This window comes from Ictidomys tridecemlineatus, chromosome 11, assembly GCF_052094955.1.
Source record: "Ictidomys tridecemlineatus isolate mIctTri1 chromosome 11, mIctTri1.hap1, whole genome shotgun sequence".
Lineage (NCBI taxonomy): Eukaryota > Metazoa > Chordata > Mammalia > Rodentia > Sciuridae > Ictidomys > Ictidomys tridecemlineatus.
Window position 1 is genome coordinate 25,203,148 of NC_135487.1, and position 17,139 is coordinate 25,220,286.

Sequence of the window (17,139 nt, forward strand, 5' to 3'; positions counted from 1 at the left end):
GTATTCTCTCTGTTGCACACTTGGCAAGCTCTGTCTTGTCCTATTCAACCATTAATGTATTTTTTTTCCACTATCTGCTCATGTCTCATTCATGTGCCTTAATAAGTGCTTAGCACCTAAGATGGAGACATTCATTTGAGTTTTAAAGTGGGACTTACTGGCTCCTATCACAATCGTGCTTGTGCTACAGGAACTTCACAGACCAGCTGCGGAAGATTTCCAAGGATGCAGGGATGCCCATCCAGGGTCAGCCTTGTTTCTGCAAATACGCACAAGGGGCTGACAGCGTGGAGCCCATGTTCCGGCATCTCAAGAACACCTACTCAGGGCTGCAGCTCATTATCGTCATCCTGCCAGGGAAGACGCCAGTGTATGGTACAGTTCTCTTGGGACAGTGATAATGATAATAGGACACTTCTTGGGATAGCTCCCTGGGGGATTTTTGGTGGAGTTGATGGAGAGTTTTGATTTCTGCCAAAGGTGTCCCATGTTAGCATTCCTCTTATGAGAGAAATATCAGTCTATATGAGCTATTGGGTCATTCTAGATTTTATTTACCTGCTCACAGTCCCTCCCAGTAATATTTACTGGGGACCTTGTGTGCTGGTCTTTCTGCCAGGCTCAGATGGCCAGATACATAGATGGCTCAATTGAGATTCCTGTCCTTAGGAGTGTGTAGTTTATTAGGACATTGTGCAGCCCAAGCAAAGATATCGTGGTTCTGCTAATATTCTGTTACCTGATAATGATGTGGACTTTTTAAGAGGTTTCTGTCTTCCCTTTTTTCTCTTTTTTAGAAAAGAAATGACTATGTATGTCTCTGTTAGCACTTTTCTCTTATTCCATTTGCTCAGCAGCTCTGTGCTCTTGCTCCCATCCGGTTCTGTTATCTTTGGTAATTCATATACCTTTCAAGCTTCAAACATTTTTAGATTTCCCCCTCCTGGAATATGTTACTACAATTGTGTGTGTGTGTGTGTGTGTGTGTGTGTGTGTGTTCCTGAGGATTGAATCCAGGGCCTTACGCATGCTAACAAGTGCTTTACCACTGAGCTACATTCCAGTTTTCTTCTTCCCTTGACTTCTGGATGTTTTCTCCTATCTCTCAATTTTGTCATTATCAGGAATGTCTGGTATTCTCTGGCATTCTGTCCTCTGCTTTTACATTCTGTTGATACTCCCATTCATTCCAATTGCTTAGGTTATCACCTCTTGTTTATAAGTTATAGAACTAAAATCTTGATCCAGCCCTTGAACTCTTTGCAGTTCCTATATTTCCATTTGGCCTCTTTCTTCTGCAAGTTGTTGGTCATCTATTCTAACCTTTATTCACAAGTCTTTCTTGAGTAGGTTACCAGATAAGATTTTGTGACTGTCCTATAAAAAACACCTTCAGGGGCTGGGGTTGTTGCTCAGTGGTAGAGCACTCACCTAGCAGGAGTAAGGCACTGGGTTCAATCCTTAGCACCACATAAAAATAAGATAAAGGTACTGTGTCCACCTACAACTAAAAGTATATGTTAAAAACAAAAACGAAAAAACACCTTCATTGGTCCCCATTCACTACTATGTTAAGGGCTTTGTGGGTCCTGAACTTAGTTTAACCTCTTCAGTTTTATCTTGCACTGCTTACTTGCTATTCATATTAGAAAGATCTGGAATTGGAGCTGAATTTAAGTCCTGGATGTACCAGTCAACTGGCTTAGACAAATTACCTGACTTTTCTGAGCCTCATCAATTAATGATACAAAAATTACCTAGCAGAGTGCCTGGCACATAGTAGATCCATTTTAAATGCACGTTCCTTGTCTGTGCTTTCCACTCTCTGGTTTCGCTCTCATCATTTTGTTTTTGCTTGGCTATCTGACTACTCTTCTTGTTCTTCTCTCTTGCCCTTAAATTTCTCTCCATCTTTTGAGACCCAGTTTAAATGCTGCTTATTCCTTATTCCTATCATTCCACCTGGAGGATGAACTTGTCTTTCTGGATTCCTCTGATTTATCAAGCCACTGATCATCAGTTACTACCTTGTTTAATTTTGAATGTGGAATATATCTGACTCTGCTCTGAAACCTTCTTGCCTCTGCACATATAGAAGATACTATCTTATGTTGTTATGATACTCAATAATTTCTTATGAAGGGAAGTTGGTTGACCTTCAGGCTATTTCTCTCTTAAAGGGCCTTAAATTCATAGTCCTGAAAGAAAGATAAGGATGCTTTTTAGGAGAACTGCCTTGAGTAAGTATCCCTGTATGTGGTTCCCTCTGTTACAGGAAAATCCAGTGTTTTGGCTTACTGGGGAAGCAGTACTTGATCAGAATTTTCCCCTCGCTGGGCTCAGTAATATTACACCTCTCCCCAGCCTTGTGCCTTTATTAGGTCCTTGGGTTTCTTCCATTTACATGGACATGAGACTATCTGCCTGAAAATTAAGCCAGCAGATAAGAGAAGCAGTCAGATTCTACTAAAGACCCTTCAGGATGCTGGGTGAAATGACACTCTTCCTGTGATGGTCAGATCAAGGTCTTGTTGGCTTTGTGGTTGCCCTGAGAGTGTAGACAGTGTCAAATTTGCTCAGTTCTGATGTGGTACTATATATATATCCAGTTTTCTTTATATTTTATATTTTCTCTCCATTAAATTGATACCATTTACTTTTTTAAAAATGCAACTTCTTACTAAATTATAATACATACATAGAAATCTGAAACGTTTAGCTCAATGAATTTTCACTGTCAACAGTGTAATCAGTACTTAGCAGAACATTATCACCACTCAGCTACCAGTTATTGAGGGAACCACTATTCTGGTTTCTAACACCATAGATTTTGCATATTTTTAAAATTTCATGTAAATGTAATCACAGTGTATGTATTTTTTGTGTGTCTGGCTTCTTTTAGGCAATATTAAATTTGTGAGATTTATTTGTGTTGTGTTTAGTTGTAGTTTGTTACAGGTTTTCCATCATGTGAATATAACACATTTTACATGGATCTGTCCATTTTACTGTTAATACACGTTTGTATTGTCTTCAGTTTTTTAAAAAAATATTTTTAGTTGTAGATGGACATAAAATCTTTATTTACTTATTTATGTGGTGCTGAGAATTGAACCCAGTGCTTCACACATACTAGGCAAGTGCTCTACCACTGAGCTGCAACCCCAGCCCTAGTCTTCAGTTTTGACTACTATAAATAATGCTTGTACATGTCCTTTGAACACCTGTGCATATTTCTATTGAGTGTGTATTACCAACTAACACACCAATAGCAGTGTGTGATAGTTCTAGGAGTTTCAAATCCTTATTAAAGTTGGTATTCTCTTTTTCATTTTAGCCATTCTTTGGGGTTTTTAATGATATTATTGCATTATGCTTTTAATTTGATTTTCTTATAACATAAAGTTGAAAATCTTTATGTCTTGACTAGTCACTAGCCTCTTTTGTTAAGTACCTGATCAAGTCTTTAAAATACTAGATTTTTCCTTTGATATCATTAAATTCAAAGGACATTTCTGATCATCATTTTACCACTTTCTTAGATACATTTGACTTTTATTTTTGTTCTTTTTGGTATTGGGGATTGAACCGAGGGGAGCTTAGCCACTTCCCCAGCCTTGTTTAATTTTTTTTTTTAAGTTTTAGACAGGGTCTCACTATGTTGCTGAAGCTGATCCTGAACTGAGATCCTCCTGTCTCAGCCTCAAGAGTTCCTGGGATGGGCTGGGGTTGTGGCTCAGTGGTAGAGTGCTCCTCTAGCATTCATGAGGCACTGGGTTCGATCCTCAGCACCACATAAAGTAAAATAAAGACATTGTGTCCACCAAAAAAAAAAAAAAGAGTTCCTGGGATTACAGATGTGGGCTGCTACACCTGGTTTGCATTTGACTTTCTTGTTCTCTTGCTCCTTCTTGAAATACTGTCTTCCCTTGGTGTTTACCATACAACACTGTCTTTTTCTTCCTTATAGCTGTTTGGATTTTTGCTCCTTGCAGACCCATCTTCCTGTTCTGCAAATACTGGGAGTTCCTCAAGATTTAGATCTAAGCCCTCTTTTCACTCTATCTTCCTTAATGATCTCATCAAGATCATGCCTTCAGTTACTGCCTGTACTTAAATATTGCAGAAATTTCTTTTGAGCTTCCAACCCGTATGTCCATTTGCCTAGTTGATAACCTTAGTGGGATGACAAAAAACACTTCAAACTAAACATGTTTCTCAAAGAATTTGTTAGAAAATCTAGAAACTTAAAATTTATCCATAAAAATCTCTTCTCTTTCTCATGTGTCTTGTCTGTAACTGAGTTCCTAAAATCAAATATCTTCTGAATCTATTTGTTTCCATCTCAATAACTCAACTTTAATTTTTTTTTTTTTTAAAGAGAGAGGAGAGGGGAAGAGAAAGAGAGAGAGAGAGAGAATTTATTTATTTATTTTAGTTTTTTTCTGGCGGACACAAAATCTCTGTTTGTATGTGGTGCTGAGGATCGAACCCGGGCCGCACGCATGCCAGGCGAGCGCGCTACCGCTTGAGCCACATCCCCAGCCCTAATTTTTTTTTTTTTAAATTTTAAAAGTTGTTTTTTGTTGAGGGATGGGCAGTGTTGGGGATTGAACCCAGGGCCCAGTGCATGCTAAGCACAAGCTTTACTACTGAAATATGTCTTCAGCTCCTTGACTTTATTCTTAACCCACTAAGTCCCAAATTTTCAATTCTGTGACTATTTCAATGAAATTAACACATGTGCATTAAAATAGATTGGAAAACATAATCTAGTTCTCATATAGTTTATTATTTAGTATTAATTACAATAACATTAATGAAAATTATCACTAATCATTCATTTACTACTTTTCTCAAAAGAATAGAACTCTAGAAATATTTATTTCAAAGTTACCATGATACATTGTTTGCTCAATAAAAGAGTTTTTTTTAAACATTTATATATTTACTTCAGTTGGACACAATTACTTTGTTTATTTTTATATGGTGCTGAGTATCTAATCCAGTGCCTCACGCATGCTAGGCAAGTGCTCTACCTCTGAGCCACAACTTCAGCTTTCTTTTTTTTTTTTTTTAAATATTTATTTATTTATTAGTTATTGGCAGACACAACATCTTTGCTTGTATGTGGTGCTGGAGGATCGAACCCAGGCCGCACACATGCCAGGCGAGCGCGCTACCGCTTGAGCCACATCCCCAGCCCCACAACTTCAGCTTTCAATTTAAGTTTTTTGTTCCATAAATGGGATGATGGGACATAATGGGTTAATCTAAGCCACCCTCATCTTTTCCATAGATTAGCCTAATTACCACATTTTTTTTTCTGTTACAACATGGTCCCATGCCTCTCCTTTTTAGCCAACATGGTCTTTCAATTTCTCAAATATATCGTACTATCTATCTCCTAGCAGAGTACATGTTTCCTTTGCCTGAAATGTTTCCTCTCAAATCCCTCCTTTAAGCCCTTTGCTGCCTTCAGATTTCATTTTCATCATTTCTTACTCAAGAATATTTTTCTGACTAGTATATTACCCCCTATTACGTTCTCGCATAGCTCCACGTGGTTTTCTGTTGTAGCATTTATCAGTGTTAGAATTTTCATGGTTTTTAAAATTAAGTCACAAAGTAAGCATTGTAAGAGCAGTGTTTATGATATGTTTTCTGGTCACTGTTATGTTCCTTAACACTTCATAATACTACCTAGCATTCAGTAGGCATTCAGTAAATACTTGTTAAATATGTTAATCATTTCTCTCCCTTCCTGTAGCTGAGGTGAAACGAGTTGGAGATACTCTTTTGGGAATGGCAACACAGTGTGTGCAGGTGAAGAACGTAGTCAAGACATCGCCTCAGACTCTATCCAACCTCTGCCTCAAGATCAATGTCAAACTTGGTGGCATTAACAACATCCTAGTCCCACACCAGCGGTATGAACTCTGTTGACCATTTGATCTTGTAGAGGTACCTTGCTGGGGATTAATGAACAGACAGGCCCTTGGCCAGGCAGAGTGAATCAGACTTAAGAGGGAAAAGAACAAAGTGAGTGCTAGATGGTGCTAGGCAGAGAAGATGCAATTCCTCACCATTTTGTTTTCTCTTCTTTGCTCAGCTCTGCTGTCTTTCAACAGCCAGTGATATTCCTAGGAGCAGATGTTACACACCCCCCAGCAGGGGATGGGAAAAAACCTTCTATCACAGCAGTGAGTAATATGCTTCAGCTTCCTCATAAGGTTCTCCTCTTAACTCTGAGCCCTCAAGACTGTGCATGATTTCCTTCCCTCAGCCCAGGCTCTTCTTGACCCTGGGTAAGACCCTGCAGCTCACCATCCCCTTTACCCTTAAAGCTCTGTGTAATATCTTTTTTTGGGAGAAAGATGAGTGAGAATACAGCCTAAGGACAGAAACTGTAGCCAGTCTCCCATCACACTTGCTCTGCATCTGAACTTTTCTCTTTCCACACTTGCTTTTAGGATATGGGAAGTATATATCTTCTCTGAAATCCCTCTTAAGAGAGTTACTTAGTTCCTGGGATTGTCCTTTCCTCTGCTCCATCCCCACCCTTAATCTGTCTAGTTGATTAGATGTCTCTCCAATGCCTCTTCTGATTTTTTGGCTCCCTGTCTCTTAGAGGCTTCCAAATTGCTAGGGGTCAGCAATTACTTCATACTTCTATTTCTTCAGCTTTCTTATTTCTCTAGGTAGATTTGTCTTAATTTGGTAAGGTAGACAAAACCTATAATATGCTTATTCTGATTTGCCTGTGGCCATCCCTCTTAGGCTATAGTCATTCTCCCTTTTGAAATTGACGTACTTTCATCAACTACAAGATGGTCATGGTTCCTGGGTAGATTATTAATTAAATGGAGAAAAGGATAAACTTGCCCTGGATGAGTCATTGAGTTAGTAGTGCCAAATCTTCACATGTTCTTCTGTAAGGGATAGGGCCAGGCCTTGTGCACGATGCTTTATAGGTACCACACCACCATTGAAAGCAAGTATTCTTATCAGAAGGATTAAGTAAATTCTGAAAGTACAGTAGAACAGACTTTTTTATCCAAGACCCTGCTCATTTAGTTGCACAGTTTTTTCGCTAAAAAGCCTTTCCTCAAACCCACATTCTGACAGGGAAAGTGATATATTGGTGGCTGATCCTTTCTTTTTGATTGTCAGGTAGTAGGCAGTATGGATGCCCACCCCAGCCGATACTGTGCTACTGTGCGGGTACAGCGACCACGGCAGGAGATCATTGAAGACTTGTCCTACATGGTGCGTGAGCTGCTCATCCAATTCTACAAGTCCACCCGCTTCAAGCCGACGCGCATCATCTTCTATCGAGATGGGGTCCCAGAAGGCCAGCTTCCCCAGGTAGGGCCCATGTTGAGGCCAGAGGGCTAGGTGCTTTTCTAAGCTGTTGGCTCTGGGAGATGTGCCAGTTCTTCAGGAGCTTCTCTAAATGGGGTAGGCTTGTGGGCAAGGATCACAACTGAGAAGTGAGTATTAAGCATTTATAGACTTTTCTTCTTACAACAGAAAGCCCTTGATGCCTGTTTACTGGTTGGTTCATATTGGAGACTGCTTTAGATCAGTCTTTCTCATTCCTCTCCCTCCCTCCCCCAGACCAATGATTCTCAAATATATCAACGTAACCTGGAGGAACTGTTTAAACAGTTTGTGGCTCTACCCTTGCAATTTCTGTTTCAATGAGACTAGGATACAATCCTAGAATCTGTCAAACTGACAGGTTCCTGGATTTTGCTACTGGGCTAGAGACCACACTTGAGAACCATATTGTTGACCTTTTTTCATAATGTTACTCCTATTTATTCTCACTGCCAGCCCTCATATTCTATTGCTTAGACTAGTATACTGAACTGCTTTTCTTAATTACCTTTGTGCGTATGCATATGTGTTATTGAGGGTCAAACCCAGGGCTTTGTACATGGTATGCAAGTGCTCTACCACTGAATTATATCCCCAGCCCTTAACTACCATTTGATAGTATTATGACTATAGTTTATTGGGCATATCTTATGCTGTGAACTGTGCTGTAGCACTTTAAGTATGTTCTATTTAATGCTTACAGTTGCCAAGGAGAAATAATAATTTTATCATTGCCATTTGACAGATGAGGAAACAGGTTTGGAAATGTTAAATGAATCTTCATTGTCACTCAAGCTGATAAGTAGTATTGGGATTCAGTCACATTGTTCTTATTCTGAAGTCCATTCTCTTAAACATTGCACTCAATTTCTCCAAGTCATCCATTATTTCCTAAATGCCAGACAAATTTATCATATCACTTCTGTATTCAGAAATCTCTAGTAGCTTCACAAAGCTATGAGTTAAGATTCAGCTGATTAGCAAAATTATCAGCAGTTATTAATCCATACTGCTTTTTAGGCTTTTATTTAATTTCTTAGTCTTCACAATGGCTTTGTAATTCTTATTAGTAACATTAATGGATATAGTGAAAGTGAGATTTAGAGGGGTTATATAACTTGCTGAAGGTGATACAACTATATGAAGCTTGGGTTTAAGCCTAGTTCTAGTTTTTTTCCAAGGTCTTTCCTTTTCTACTGTACAGTCATGTGTGTGTACATGTATGTGTGTTGGGGGGTTGCTGTTGGGGATTGGATCAAAGACCTTGGGCATACTAAGCTTGTGCTCTACCACTGAGTTATACTCCCAACCCCTTCCATATAGTTTTCACTTCCTATTTCTGACGTCTATGATCACAGGTAACTATTGTCTATGATTTTTACACTGTGATGACTTCATTAGCTCATTCATTTTCTTATAATCTTACATCTTTATGGGATTGGATTCATCTACTCCCCTTGCACCTATTCAGGAACTTGTATGTCTGCTTTTCTCTGGTGGTCCAAACCCTATCTACTCTTGGAGCTCACAGGGGAATTCCCAGTATCTTCTTGATCCTGAAGTCGACCTTACTTTGAACATTGGGATTTTAGTGATTGCTCTGTGAACTTTGATTTTGTGTCTTGATGTTGGGTCTCTTTATGCTTGGGAACCAGGAGGGTACTCTCTTCCTAGTCAAGGTGTTATTGAAACATATCAGGTGAACTGAGTATAAGGCTGATTTTTTTGGCAGGAAAAGCCTATTATCTCTTAATTGATTGATAAGCATCTGTTTATAAAGGGAGGCTGAGCAAAAAGCCCTATTATAGATGACAGTCTTTTAGTTCAGGAAAGCATATGAACTCAAGAGGAGTTGTGTATCTTTGTCTCCCTCCTCACCCTGTGCCTAGATCCTCCACTATGAGCTACTGGCCATTCGAGATGCCTGCATCAAACTGGAAAAGGACTACCAGCCTGGGATCACTTACATTGTGGTGCAGAAACGCCATCACACCCGCCTTTTTTGTGCTGACAAGAATGAGCGAGTGAGTGAGGGATTAAGGAGACCACTTATACCCTTATCCTGTCTCCCTTGTCTTGATAAGGAAGAAGCCCTTGAGATGAAGTCTGGGAATTTAGTCCTTGTCCTGTGCATCTCCCTGGCTCATTCCTTCCCCCTGACTCTTGTGGTCCATCCTGTACCACTTTTTCCTTTAGTGTCCTCCTTCTCCCCTCCTTCCCTTATACTTCCTCTCCCTCCTCCTAGCTCCCTGGCCTAGACCCCATATATAGAACAACTCCCAGAGAAAGGAAAGGGAACAACCATTTATTGAACTTCTCCTATGTGCCAGATACTGTACAAGGCGTCTTCCTCACAGCAACCCTGTGAGGTAGGTACTATTATTATCTCCAGTTTAACCTCAGAAAGGTTAAAAATCTTAAAGCTAAGATTACACAGGTAATAAATGGCAAGATCAGGACTTGAACACAATTCTGTATGATTTTAGAAGCCTATTATTTCAAGACCTAGTACCCTCTGGGAACAATAATTTCTGTCTTGCTTTTGGGGTTCTGGTGGAATCAGAGTAGAATTCAGCCAAGGCCTTTGTTAGAGCCAAGCAGGTCTTGGGATCTTGGTTGTGTTTCTCTCTACACAGATTGGGAAGAGTGGTAACATCCCAGCTGGGACCACTGTGGACACCAACATCACCCATCCATTTGAGTTTGACTTCTATCTGTGCAGCCATGCAGGCATCCAGGTAGCTGGGTTATGCCCTGGGGTTTCCACTGGTCAAAGATTAGTTGGTGATTCCTACTGCCTCTAGAATATGTGAGTTATCAACTGAGTGGTATTCAAATCAGGATTTCTTTCTTTCTTTTTTTTTCTTTTTGTAGATGGATACAGTAATTTTTTAAAAATTTTTTTTATTGGGCTGGGGATGTGGCTCAAGCGGGCACGCTCGCCTAGCATGCGTGCGGCCTGGGTTCAATCCTCAGCACCACATACAAAAAAACAAAGATGTTGTGTCCGCCAAACACTAAAAAATAAATATTAAAATTCTCTCTCTCTCTCTCGTTCTCCCTCTCCCTCTCTCACTCTCTCTTTAAAAAAAAAAAAAAAATTTATGTGGTGCTGAGGATTGAACCCAGTGCCTCACACATGCTAGTCAAGCATTCTCCCATTGAGCAACAACCGCAGCTCCAGGATTGCCTTCTTAATAAACCCTGAGTATACTTGCAAATTGCCCATAAAAGTTTGCTTTATGACACTGGTGGTTTTGTGTCTCTGTTCATGGGTGGGTCATCCAGCCTAGCCATATTCTTAGTAGTGATTCTGTCTTTATTATCAGCCAACCTCTCTGCCCAACCTAGGACCCCTCACCTTCTTATCTTCCTAGGGTACCAGCCGACCATCCCATTACTATGTCCTTTGGGATGACAACCGTTTCACAGCGGATGAGCTTCAGATATTGACATACCAGCTGTGCCACACTTATGTACGATGCACACGTTCTGTCTCTATCCCAGCACCAGCCTACTATGCCCGCCTAGTGGCTTTCCGGGCACGATACCACCTGGTGGACAAGGAGCATGACAGGTGAGGCCTGGGATCAGCCTGGCTTCCTTTTTGCTTCAGCCTATTCAGACTCTCCTAACTCTCCTTGGGTAAAAGGAAGTGGATGCTACTCAATTTGGTGTTCTTGAGCCCATCTGCCCAATGCTGGATTGGGGTTTTCTCTTAATGTTGGTATGGATATTGGCATACCATCACCAGGGATGGGCGAGGGAATTAGCAGTAGCTCAGTTTACCAGAAAGAACTTCTTTCATTTTTTTCCTTTTCAGTGGAGAGGGGAGCCACATATCGGGGCAGAGCAATGGGCGGGACCCCCAGGCCCTGGCCAAAGCCGTGCAGGTTCACCAGGATACTCTGCGCACCATGTACTTCGCTTGAAGGCAGAACGCTGTTACCTCACTGGATAGAAGAAAGCTTTCCAAGCCCCAGGAGCTGTGCCGCCCAAATCCAGAGGAAGCAAGGAGAAGGGAGGTGGGGTAGGGAGGAGTGCAGGAGGCCTTGTTTCTTTCTGCAGAGGGGGTGTAACGGTGGGGAATAGGGCCAGCAAGACAGACCACCAGCCAGAAATCTCTGATATTAACCTCATGCTCCCCACCCCTCACCTCATCTTGTCACATCTGGCCCTGACCCCACTGGACCAAGAGGGGCAGCACTGGTGCCCACCATACACACAGGTGTCTCATGTGACTCACAGTGCTAACTAAAGACTCATGCTTGACAGCTTGGTAAGGTCGGCTCTGTAGCCCTGCGGACAAAAGCTGATAGGTTTGGGTTTGCTACTTTAGTTGGAAAAGTAAAGGGCTTGAGAAAGTGGGTGGGAGGAGGGAAGGATTTTTTTTTAGGAGCCTTAATCAAAAAAGGTCTAGATTTGTCTAAAAAGAAAAATGAAACCAGACCCAGATCAATATTTTAGGATACTAAATGTTTTCATGGGTTCAGAATCCAGTTTGTAGGAAGATTTTTAATGCTAATAGTTTTGGTTGCTCCTCCCCAGCTGCCACCCCCACCCACCGCCCTTATTCCTCTCCACATTTTCTACCCCATCCTACGCCTCCTTCCTGACAGTCATCCAGCCCTCCTAGCAACACTTAAGGCACTATGGCACTTAGCTCTGAAGTGACACGACCCTGTCTTCCTTCCGCCTGCTGGTGGGTAACCAGTGCCTTCCCTGTAATGGTAATGCTGCAGAACTGCAACCTTTTGTACCTTTCTTTGGGGGATGGGGTGGGGGTGGGAGAGGAGGTAGGTGGGGAAGAAATATCCTGAACACAACAAGCCTCCAGCCAGAATGCCAGCTATTTTGCATTTAAAGGAATTGATTTCCACATTCATTGAGCTTTGGAAAAGATTACAACCTCAAGATGGTTAAAATCCATTGACATTTGCACTTTCAGACGTGACAAGTCTCGGAGCTGCTGAGATGACTGGCCCTTGGCCTTTCCACTTTTGCCTCTTTTTTCCCCATACCTGCCACCCTGCCCTGGTCTAGAGTTACTTTCATAGCATTTCTCACTCTTGGCTTCTTTTTTTTCCCCCTGATGGTCAAGTTTCTTGTGTTTCAATATTTCTTAAATGGGGTGTCTTATAACAGAAGATCCTTAGGTTTAAAATAAGAAAAAGAAAACTAAATGTTATTTTTATACCACAACTTGAGTCTATTGCCAAAATCTGGAAATCGCTCCCATGCCTGATGAGTTTACATCCCGGAAACATTGAGCCATCAGAAGGAACTGTGTACCTGACTTGTCTTCTGGCCTGGCTAGGTAAAGGGTGGTGGTCTCCCCAAGGTGGAGCTCGAGCTCTATCCTTCCTCTGTGCAGAAAATACCTTTTTCTTGCTGCAGGCTCCCTTCTCTGCACTATCCTGCACTCTTTCCTGCAAATGCATCTTCCCTTCCTTTGGACTGGACTGTCCTTTGACTCATCCCAGATTCTAGCATGTCCTGTGGACAGGCTGGGAATTTTGCTGCTCCCTAATGCTTCTGTTTACACAAAGGAATTTTTCCTGGTTTCCCACTAGGGCATGTGAGTGGGTGGCATGGTTTTTCCTTTTCTTTTTCTTTTTCTTTTTCCTTTTTTTTTTTTTGTCTTGAGATATGGGGTTTGGCTCTCTTGCAAGACTGGAAACGAAGGGGGTTCTTATGCTGACCTTGAAGCAAGGTCCCCTCTTTCCTTGACTGTTCTCCCCCACCCTCACCTCGTGTCCTGAGGAGTTTCAACTTCAGTGGGGAAATTCCTCTTTTTGAAGAGCTTGGGCTTGGGTATCCCCCTCTGGTTATGAAGCCATGATACCTGAGATCTAGCCCAGGCTTGGAGGCCAGCTGGGAGAAGGAGGGTCTGAATCCTGGTCTGTGGAGTTAGAGCTACCCTTTTCTTTCCAAGGCAGCCCTTGTACAGACCCAGATTTGCTATGCAAAACAATTTATCCCAGGTTCTGTTCTGGTTGGCTACATTGTTCAACAACTTCATAAAACGTAGCAAACATTCATTATGGAGAAAGCAACAGGACTGTTGAGTAACTCCTCCTGTATTTTTTTCCTGCTGGCTACAGTATGGGGTGCCCCATGGGCACAAGCCCAGCTAAGGAACAGAATGGAGGGCTCTGGGAGGAGGCAGCTTACTGGAGAGCCTACATTCCTTACACAAGTGCCTAAAGAGAGTGATGCCAACACTCCATCTGCCCTGTCCATCGCCTTCACATACAGTCTACTTCATGTTCTGTCACCCTTTAGGGAAGGAGCTCTCCTAGGACAGTGGGCTCTGCAAGTTCTCTATTTGGGTACATTTTGGGGCTGTGATAAGGGCACTATTCCTGGAGGGTCTAGTCATTCACCAGCATTTGCAAAAGTCCATAGGGAACAGGTGGCAGTCCCTTCTTGCAGCAGCAAGTTTGTGCTCTCTCCTTCTCTATCTCTGCCTCACTCTCTCCAGTTGTGTTTTAAGCTGGGGCTTGAAAGGCATATTTGGTCTTTTGGCATTGCACATGCCTTTGAAGAAATAAAAGCAAGAGAAGCAGTTTGGGCAATGATAAGAAAATTACTTCTTGCTTAATGTAATGGAAAAATATGTTTGAGACTTGAAAAATACCCTTGACAATGTTGATTATTCTTGTTCGAAGGGTGTTACACGCACAGTAAGAAGTGGTGTTGCAAGCAAGCCAAAGCTTGGTTTAAGTAGTGCTTCTTACCAGGCTCCAAGGAAGCACTGAGAGGGCCCTGGTTAGACTCATCCTCTTAGACAGGCCTCTAACTCCCTTTGTCCCACTGTTTTGCCTGCCTTTTCCTATTCTCACTTTCCTTGGCTTCCTCTTCCTTTTTTCTGTTCACTCAGCTTGCTTGCTGGCCAGCCTGCTTGCCTGTCTGCCTATGTGATGATGAATTCTCTGCATGGCTGCAGTGATCCCACTGTTAGTTGACAAAGTTAGGCTTAACCCCTTTTCTGCAGAAGACCAAGAACCTGCTCCCCACACCCAGTGGTATTAACCCTGGGTTGGACTCTCCTCAAGCTTACACTAGGGCAAAGCAGTAGGTCTGCCCAACTGGCATGAAATCAGGAGGGTTTCTGTCAGTTCCATATTTATCCACTCCTTGGATCTGGTTTCTCTCATATTTTCTGGTTCTGCTTCCTTTTCTCTTTACCTGAGACTTCCCTTTGCTGAGGATATTCCAGGGTTGAGCTATTTGGGTATTCAGGGTTGGAGGGTTAGAAGATAGATACAGAGGAAGAAGGGAGTGTTTGGAAGAGAGTGGAGAGAGTTTGGATTAAAGATGAGAAAGGAAAGCAGTGCTCTTTGTCCAGTCCAACACGACCTTTTGGTGTCGAGGTGCTACTGTTGGCTTCTGGGGTTAAACCTGGGGCTATTGTTGCTGGGAACACTTAGAATAAGGCTAAAGAGGGTACCTAGAAGTTTGAAACCTCCCTAAAAAGCTCCTAGTCCCCACCTGTGAGATAGCTCCTCTGTGGTGTCCTCTTTGGCTGAGAAGCAGTGTTTTTGGATAGTTTTTTTTTCTTTTTTTTTTTTTTTGGTCCAGAATGATGTGAATAGGACTGCACACATGATGAACAGCCAAGACGACTGTTTTCTTACCTTGCTGATGTGGTATCTGCAAGGCTAGACCTGGCATCCTGTGTGACAAAAAAGGATGGAAGCTCCTTCCTTTTCAGGGTAGAAAAGTCATCTCAAACTAGCCAAAAGGCAGTTTTGGAAACAATGTTGGGGAAAGTAATTTTTATTTATTTACTGGGTTTGGGCAGATCCAGGATGATAGCTGGGAAGCCTTTCTTCTTCAAGTCTGATCATGGCAGGGATATGCAGGGCACTCTTCCCTCTAGGCCTTCTAAGCAGACTGGGGAGGAGGGAATTCTCTGGTTTTCTCTTTCCCTCCACTTACTAGGACTTGCCTCCTCCCTTGGCCGGGAGAGAGGCTGGGTTGGTGCTCTCCCTTTACTCTACTCCTGACTTAGAACCTCTGGCTGCTGTTTGGGAGCCCAAGAAAGGGAGTGGAAGGAATGGGCTCAAAACAAAACAATGATGTGGGGAAGGCAGATTTCCTACTTTAAAAAGGAAAATGGGAAACTCTCCAAGAATTGTGCAAGTAAAGACAATGTGTCCAAAAGCACTGAGTCCCCTGGTGTAGTAGCAATAAGGAAAAATGAAATGACTTTCCTGTACACACAGTCCAACCTGATTGGTGTGTGATGTTGCACTTAGCAGCCATGTGGTGGGCATGTGTGACTACTCTGGGTTTCACTTTAGTTTCTAAACTTTTTATCCCTCTCAAGTCCAGCATGGATGGGGAAGTGTCCCTGGAGCCCCACAGCTGTGTACTTGTTTGCGTTTGTTTCCCTTTGGGACTTGTGTTTGTGTCCTGCTTTGAGCTGTACCTTGTCCAGTCCATTGTGAAATTATCCCAGCAGCTGTATTGTACAGTTCCTTCAGAAGCAAGCAACAGCAGCAGCACAATTCTGTGTTTTATAAAGACAACAGTGGCTTCTATTTCTAAAGTGCAGTCTCTCTCTCTTTTTTTTTTCCTCAACGCCCCCCCCCCAAAAAAAAACAACTTTGGGATTAATTACATCTCTGATAGTTTTTAGGATGAACTAATAGATTGTTATGCAATCATACTTCACAGGGCCTCCAAGTATTCATTCAATAAACATGCAAAGCACTGTGACAGCAGTATTGAGGGAGAAAAGGCGGGCACAATTCAAGAACAAGGAAAATGGGCTAGAAATGTAGTTGAGCGGCAGAGTACCTGCCTAGCAAGCACGAGGCCCTGAGATTGATTCCCAGCACTGTACAAAAATTAAAAACACAAAAATGAGTAACAGAGGACTTCCTTAAGGAGCATAAAGTTCAGTAGATGTGATTAGCTACAAAGTCCCCTGGTACAGGATAAAGATATTAAGGGACTAGAACAAGGCTGTGTATCAACAGAGATAGAGAAGAAAAGGCAGATTGAAGATAAGAAATAGAATTAGTCAGACTCCCTGGCTGATAAAAGGGGTAGAGGAGTAGAGGCCAGTGCACAGGTTTCTAGTAGGAACATGTGAGTATGTTGTGATGTTCTAATAAAAATAGGATGTTGTGTGAAAAATAAGTAGTTTTGAATAAACTGAGTTTTGAGGCACTTGTGAGGCAATGAAGTTCAAGCTTCAAGTAAATATAGTTTTGATGCCAGGTAGAACTACAAAACACAGTTATGGATATTGGAGTCATAGGTGTATAAATGGTAGTTAAAACCAAAGGCATGATGACAGTTGAGAAAAACAGTGAACCACCCTAGGAAATTCCTTTTAAGGGATAGGAGAAACAGAACCTAAGGTAACAGTCAAATCAAATCACTAGTAGATGCCTTTGGGTGTGTGTGTGGGGGGGACTGGTTTAACAAGGTGGGAGAAAAGAGAGAAGATGGTCCAAGAAATAATTAACAACATGAACTACAGAAAGGGAGTATTTTTTCCCCTTATTTTACTGTCCTCTTTATCTTGTTTGAGATTTTAACAACAATATTACTTACTTATCATTCTCCAGTAATTCTCAAAAATGAACATTGGGGGGAAAAAAAAGTAAGACTAGGTCTTCTATGTTATTCACCACAACCAACACCACTACCACCTCCAACTTTCTCCTGTTAAGGCCTTAGGAGATACTTGTAAAAGAATAAATTTTTGTTTTTATTTGTTTCCAAGCAGCATCTTAG

General features: G+C 41.9%; 1 protein-coding gene across 7 annotated transcripts in view; it reads left to right on the forward strand.

Moving 5' to 3' along the window:
• The window catches only part of LOC101975448 (protein argonaute-1), a 37,046-nt gene extending 21,106 nt beyond the window's left edge, over positions 1–15,940 (forward strand). For 3 of the 7 annotated variants that reach the window (XM_078025911.1, XM_078025912.1, XM_078025914.1), the window contains 9 exons: positions 191–375; positions 5,771–5,930; positions 6,113–6,203; positions 7,174–7,368; positions 9,273–9,407; positions 9,714–9,752; positions 10,020–10,121; positions 10,761–10,960; positions 11,207–15,940. In XM_078025911.1, the coding sequence (XP_077882037.1) occupies positions 191–375; positions 5,771–5,930; positions 6,113–6,203; positions 7,174–7,368; positions 9,273–9,407; positions 9,714–9,752; positions 10,020–10,121; positions 10,761–10,960; positions 11,207–11,315 (1,216 nt within the window). In that variant the 3' untranslated portion in view covers positions 11,316–15,940. Of the gene's footprint in view, positions 1–190; positions 376–5,770; positions 5,931–6,112; positions 6,204–7,173; positions 7,369–9,272; positions 9,408–9,628; positions 9,753–10,019; positions 10,122–10,760; positions 10,961–11,206 lie in introns of those variants that run through there. The other 4 variants (XM_040288371.2, XM_005317806.5, XM_021735521.3 and 1 more) reach the window with 2 other exon arrangements.
• The last annotated feature ends 1,199 nt before the right edge of the window (positions 15,941–17,139 follow it).